This window comes from Trypanosoma cruzi (assembly GCF_000209065.1).
Source record: "Trypanosoma cruzi strain CL Brener chromosome Unknown tcruzi_1047053505165, whole genome shotgun sequence".
Taxonomy (NCBI): Eukaryota; Euglenozoa; class Kinetoplastea; order Trypanosomatida; family Trypanosomatidae; genus Trypanosoma; species Trypanosoma cruzi.
In genome coordinates, this window is record NW_918729.1 from 1 (window position 1) to 5,485 (window position 5,485).

The 5,485-nt window shown below is 43.2% G+C and overlaps 1 protein-coding gene across 1 annotated transcript, besides 27 other annotated features; it reads right to left on the reverse strand.

The window, feature by feature from the left end:
* Window positions 1-5,485: a sequence feature (heterozygous, non-Esmeraldo-like haplotype).
* Window positions 153-211: a sequence feature (A-rich).
* Window positions 214-233: a microsatellite.
* Window positions 244-309: a sequence feature (CT-rich).
* Window positions 448-473: a microsatellite.
* Window positions 529-597: a sequence feature (A-rich).
* Window positions 778-808: a microsatellite.
* Window positions 840-862: a sequence feature (AT_rich).
* Window positions 1,130-1,150: a microsatellite.
* Window positions 1,344-1,368: a microsatellite.
* Window positions 1,624-1,655: a sequence feature (AT_rich).
* Window positions 1,697-1,726: a microsatellite.
* Window positions 1,781-1,837: a microsatellite.
* Window positions 1,887-1,938: a microsatellite.
* Window positions 2,156-2,195: a sequence feature (AT_rich).
* Window positions 2,236-2,296: a microsatellite.
* Window positions 2,302-2,325: a microsatellite.
* Window positions 2,403-2,410: a microsatellite.
* Window positions 2,411-2,443: a microsatellite.
* Window positions 2,575-2,605: a microsatellite.
* Window positions 2,631-2,671: a microsatellite.
* Window positions 2,718-2,742: a sequence feature (AT_rich).
* Window positions 2,807-2,850: a sequence feature (A-rich).
* Window positions 2,851-2,873: a microsatellite.
* Window positions 2,890-2,911: a microsatellite.
* Window positions 2,951-2,998: a microsatellite.
* Window positions 3,270-5,471, reverse strand: Tc00.1047053505165.10 (RNA-binding protein, putative; the record flags this gene model as incomplete). The annotated part of the gene is made up of 1 exon (XM_799160.1): window positions 3,270-5,471. The coding sequence occupies one exon, from the start codon at window positions 5,469-5,471 to the stop codon at window positions 3,270-3,272; it is 2,202 nt and encodes a 733-aa protein (XP_804253.1).
* Window positions 3,845-3,884: a sequence feature (CT-rich).

Genomic DNA, 5,485 nt, shown 5'->3' on the forward strand with positions numbered 1-5,485 from the left:
AGTGCGCATGAGTGAATAATGGGGCGAATGCACGTCAATCAACCAACGCATGAATCTCTCCATATCACACAAGCGGCAATGGGATGGCACACTTGTGTGTACATGTGCACAGAGCACCACCGTCAAAAAAATTCACGTGAATTGCCGCAGCCAAAAAAAAAAAAAAAAACAAGCGGCACGCACAACAAAACAAAAAAAAAAGGGAAAGAAAGTCACACACACACACACACACAACAAAAACAATTTCTTTCTTTTTCTCACTCCTTCTCTTTCTCTTTGTTTTTTTCCTTCCCGCCCTCCCCCCCCTCCCACGCACAATTGCAGGCATCCCACCACACACGTGTGAATGACATCGTGCGCCAATACAAGTGGATGTGAGAACCCTGTGAGTATCCTCCGGCGTTCGTGCACCAAAAATTAAATAAACAAAAATGCAAAAGTAGAAGTAAAAAAAGAAAGAAAAAAAAAAAAAAGTTACATGCCTCTCCCCCAACAACCAGCACAAATAAACAACAGTTGCGTACATTTGAAAAACAAGAAAAAAAGGGGGGAGGAGAAGTGAAGGAACAAAAGAAGAGAGAAGAAAAAGAAAAAAAAACAGGTAAACACGTCAGAGAAGCAAACTTCTTGTTGTTTTGAAAGGTACATCACACCCCGTTGACGCATGTGTCTGCACCGAAACCCCCCCCCCCCCCCGTTGTGTCCACTTCGTCCTCACAAAAAACACTACCAACACCACCACCTCCATAAATACTCACGACGGGTGTCACTGTAGACAACAACAACAACAATAATAATAATAATAATATCCGTAAAGATGTGCAATGTATGCATGCATGTAAATATATATATATATTTAATTCTTAAGCCTCCTCTAACATACATTTATATTCCTCCCCTCCCTCCCTCGATATCTATCTATGTATGTATGTATGTTTTCTGTTATTTTCTCTTCTCTTTTTTTTTTTATCTCCCTGTTTTGTTTCCTTTCTGTGTGTGTGTGTGTCACTCCTCGCGTTGAGTAGGCGGTGCCCCTTCACACCACATGTCTTCTCCCCTCTCCCCCTCCTTTTTTTTTTTTTTTTCGGCACCACCATCATTACCGCCTTTCCATTTCATATGTGAACACCCACCACCACCACCACCACCAAAGAGACATTGCGGAAAGGAGACACACAAGAGCACATGCAAACTCCCTTCGTGTGCCAATTCATACATGTGCCCCCTCCCCCTCCCCCCCTTTTTTTATCCAACGTGTGCGTGGCGTCCATAAACATCCCCCTTTCCTTTCGCTTCATCAGCACGACTCACTTTATTTTCATCTGTTCCTGTTGCATTTATTTAAATAAAAAAAAAAAAAAAAAAAAACGGGATGGGGGTAAATTGAAAACATAATTCCTACTTGTAAATGCAGTGGAAGCATGACGTCTCCTCCGCTACCTCCCTCACCTCCGCCTCATCCCCTCATCACTCCCAAAGACTTAAGCTCATTTATATAAATGTAGTGTTTTTTTTTTTCTCATTTCCCCCCCTCCCCCCCTTCCTTTCCCCGTCACAGTCCCCACGGAAATCAATACTTATGCACATACGAACTTCTCCCTTGTTTGTTTGTTTAACAACAACAAAAAAAAGTAAATAAATAAAAATTATTTTTTCCCCGTTATTTTTTCTTCTCACTCTCCCTAACCCCCGTAGTACCACCACCATCACCACCACCACCACCACCCCCTAAAGCAGAATCCTTGCCGGTCCTATTAATTCCCTACAAATACAAAAGGGCCATGCACACACACACACACACATGTACATACATATAAATATACATGTATATTTATATTAACCCCTTTTTTGTGTTTCCCACGTGTGTGCAGCCACGCCAACGACGCATACATAAATATATAATATCATATAATATAATATTTATATATATACATATATGCGTATTGGGTAAATACCCAAGAAAAAAAAAAAAAAAAAGAAGCACACATATCCATCCGCCTATATCACTACCAATAAAACAGGTACACAATACCATTATTTCTATGACCCATATTGCCCCCCCCCCACCCCGGTTCCCTTTTCCTCCTCTTCCTCCTTCTTTCTTCATAACAATAAATATCATCTCAGTTCCCATTTATTACATAAACCAGTTATGTAATAATAATAAATTATTATTATTTTTATTCTTTTTTTTTCGTCCCTATACTAATTGTACTTCTACAATTTCATAGCATCATATATAAATATATATATATATCCATGTGTATGTATTATAGGTGCATGCATGCATACATATGGGATATATAATATAATATAATATAATATTTCGGTACTAATAACAGTCAAAACAGTCATCGTGTGGATGTGTAAACATCCCTTCCATCTTCCCCTTCGGTACACACTCTCTCTCTATTTATATATTTATTTATTTATTTATTTACTTTCCTTTTTTGTTTGTTTTTTCTTTTAGTTCTTTTACCCTTTCGTCTCCCACAGTACTCCCCTCCCCTCCCCTTTCTTTCTTTCCTTCTTTTTCTCTCCTTTGCGGGGCAGTGATGGCCTGGAAACGGATACAAAATAAAATTAAAAATAAAATAAAATAAAAAAAGGAACCATCACACCGTCAGCCAAAAAGAAGAGAAAAGAAAAAGAAGAAAAGAAAAAAAAAAAAGATACCAACAAACCGAGTAAACTGACAAATTACTATCTGAAATGTGAAAAATAAAAATAAAAAAAAAAAAAGTTAGATATATGCATGCATGCATATCTATAGATATACATATATACAGATATGAACACAACAAAGAAAAAAAAGCCAAAGCAAAAACAAGGACAAAAATAAAAATAAAAAGAGAGAGAGAGAAAGAGAGAGAAATATAAAGACGGAAGAACAAACAAACAAACAAACAAAGAATTACATTACAGCAACACAGACTCAACTGGAAATGTCATATATATATATATATATATATATATATATATATATATATGCATGTATGCAGCCGTGTGTAGACATCCCTAAAACGCCCACATAAAGGGCAGAGAAAACAAAAACAAAAAAGAAGGAAAGAAAAAGAAGAAGAGTCACTGATGTGTGAACGAATATGCCTCAACTCCTTTTCATTACAAACCGCTGGGCACATGCAAATATTCCCCTCCTTCCTTTCAGTGTTTTTTTTCCCTTTATTATTCTCCACAAGTCCTGCCTTCTCCTTTTAATGTTTCATACTTCTTGTATTAAACATTCATTCCCTCACCGCTCCGGTCATTCAACAAAATTGCCATGGCGCATCACCTCTCGGTCGCGGAAAAAAGCGCACCATGTGATTTGGCAGAAGAGAAGACCAGAATACATCGTCCGACATCGTCTCGCTGAGATTGAGGGATTCAAAAAAGACCTTCACAAAGTTTCGATCCTCCACTTGTGGAAAAAGAACAGGCCGAAGACGATGCACACCACCGTCAATGAGGGTCTGCTCCAACTCCGGTAGGGTGGCACCAAATACCTCCTTTGAGCGGGTCGACGCAAGAACGTACACACAGCGCGTCACCACCGGTTGCACCAACTCCATAGAAAGGCCAATGGCAAGAAGTATATTCAATACATAGGCATGAAGGTTCATACCACGTTCATGACTCTGCTCTTTATGCGCCCCTAGCCTCTCCAATGAGGTGTCATGCTCTTCCAACGGCAGAACTCCCAGGGCGGCATTCAAAACAGCGGCCTCATTCTCGTCCTCTCCGCCAAAATCTATTTCACCAAAAAAGTCAAATGCCTGGGAAATGGGATTAAATGTGCAGGATGTCTCCTCATTTGCAGAGAGATCAGAGCCAATAGGCAAAACCTCCTCCTCCTTCTGCTCCTCTTTCTCATTCTTCTCCCCATTTGCTTGTATCCCTGAAGACTCACACACAGTGTGTGTCCTGGCAAGTGAAGCAGGTCCGGCAGGAGCAGTTGAGGAGCATGTTCTCTGAGCCTTCTTCACGGGTATGGAGCTGCAGCACATAACCACACTGTGAATTGAAGACAGACACTCCTCATTTTTGCCCTTCTGAAGATAAAGAAAAGAAAGAAAAAAGTGCGCTAGTAGACGCAGCTGCGTGAGGCGTTGCGTTGTCTCTTCGTCGTCGTCTTCTTCCTCTGTTCCTCCGTGTTTCACCAACGTGTTCACTGTCCTCTTTGGCACTTCTAGCCGAGCAACGCGAAAAATGTGACCGTCCAAGACGCTGAGAAGCGCACGAAGTGAACCCACCGCGTCGTAGAATTTCTCCCCGGTAGCAAAAAAAATCTGGGCGTCGCGTATGGAACTCAGTACCAAAGCCTTTCCCCGTGCAACTGTGGGATCTTGCGGATTTGAGGGTAACGGAAAATTTGATTCAAACCCAAGTGGGACCGCCGTGAATGGAGGCATAAACTGGGGCGAGTTCTTCCCGTCGTGTGACATGGCGCCATCGCTACGCTCATCGTAATTGCTGCCGATGCCCAAACGATTCGGTAATCGCATCTGTTGAGTGGGGTGTGGGTAGGGAGGTGGTGTACGAACGCTTTCACCGGAAACAATGCCATTTCCATGTGTAGCCGATACATGTAAAGGAGGCGTAATCCCTGCAGGTTCCTCATCTGAATTTGAAAGGGATTGTGAACGGTATCCTCCGGCCAATGCGGGGGGACACATCAAGGCTGCGGGACCCTCTTGTGCTTTTGGGTAGTGCCGTGGTGCCGGTGTATGCCAGGTGCCATTGGTATCTCTCACCTCGTAACCACGAGGGGTATAACTGTTTTTATTGCCTATACTTGAAGGAAATTGTGGGTTTCTCTGAGCAGCCATCATTTCGGACTCTTTTCGCTTGAGGTTATAGTAACTATCCACAGCCTCCTTCAGGGTGCGGTAGGCAAAGTTCCCGGAACCAAATATGCATTTCATATTCGTCGCTGGATCCGCGTCATGAAAGACACGATCTACAATCGCTTGTTTGGCGGTGTCGCACTTCAGTCGTAGTGGTGGCTTTCCGGAACCATTTGGCATCTCCATGCCGCTGCGTTGCAACATCCTTTCCGCACCACGACGATCGGCAAACTCAACAAAGCCATATATCCAGTTTTGTGTCACGGTGAAGTTGCCGCAGAGGCGCACACGCAGAAATTCCCCACACTCCGAGCATAGCGCAGCCAACTCTCCCTGCAGCATGCCACTTGGGAGGAAACGTAAATGTACAGTTCGTTCAAGAAGATCCGTGTCTGCAGCCTCCTCCTCCACAAGCCGCTGCCGCTCCTCCTTTGAAAGCGCCTTAAACTCCCGGTGTTGACGTTTGGAGAAGTTTTCGTAGTTGCTCGGCCCGTGATACGTGAAGGGGTATCGTAAAGTCGGCTCCACCTCCGTGTCTCTCGCCAGCGTAAATGGCGGTGGGGCCGTGTTGTGTTCGTCCGACGGCGTGTGGCCCGTGGGGGTAGAAAAGTTTTTGTTCACCATGTGAACCGCCTGCC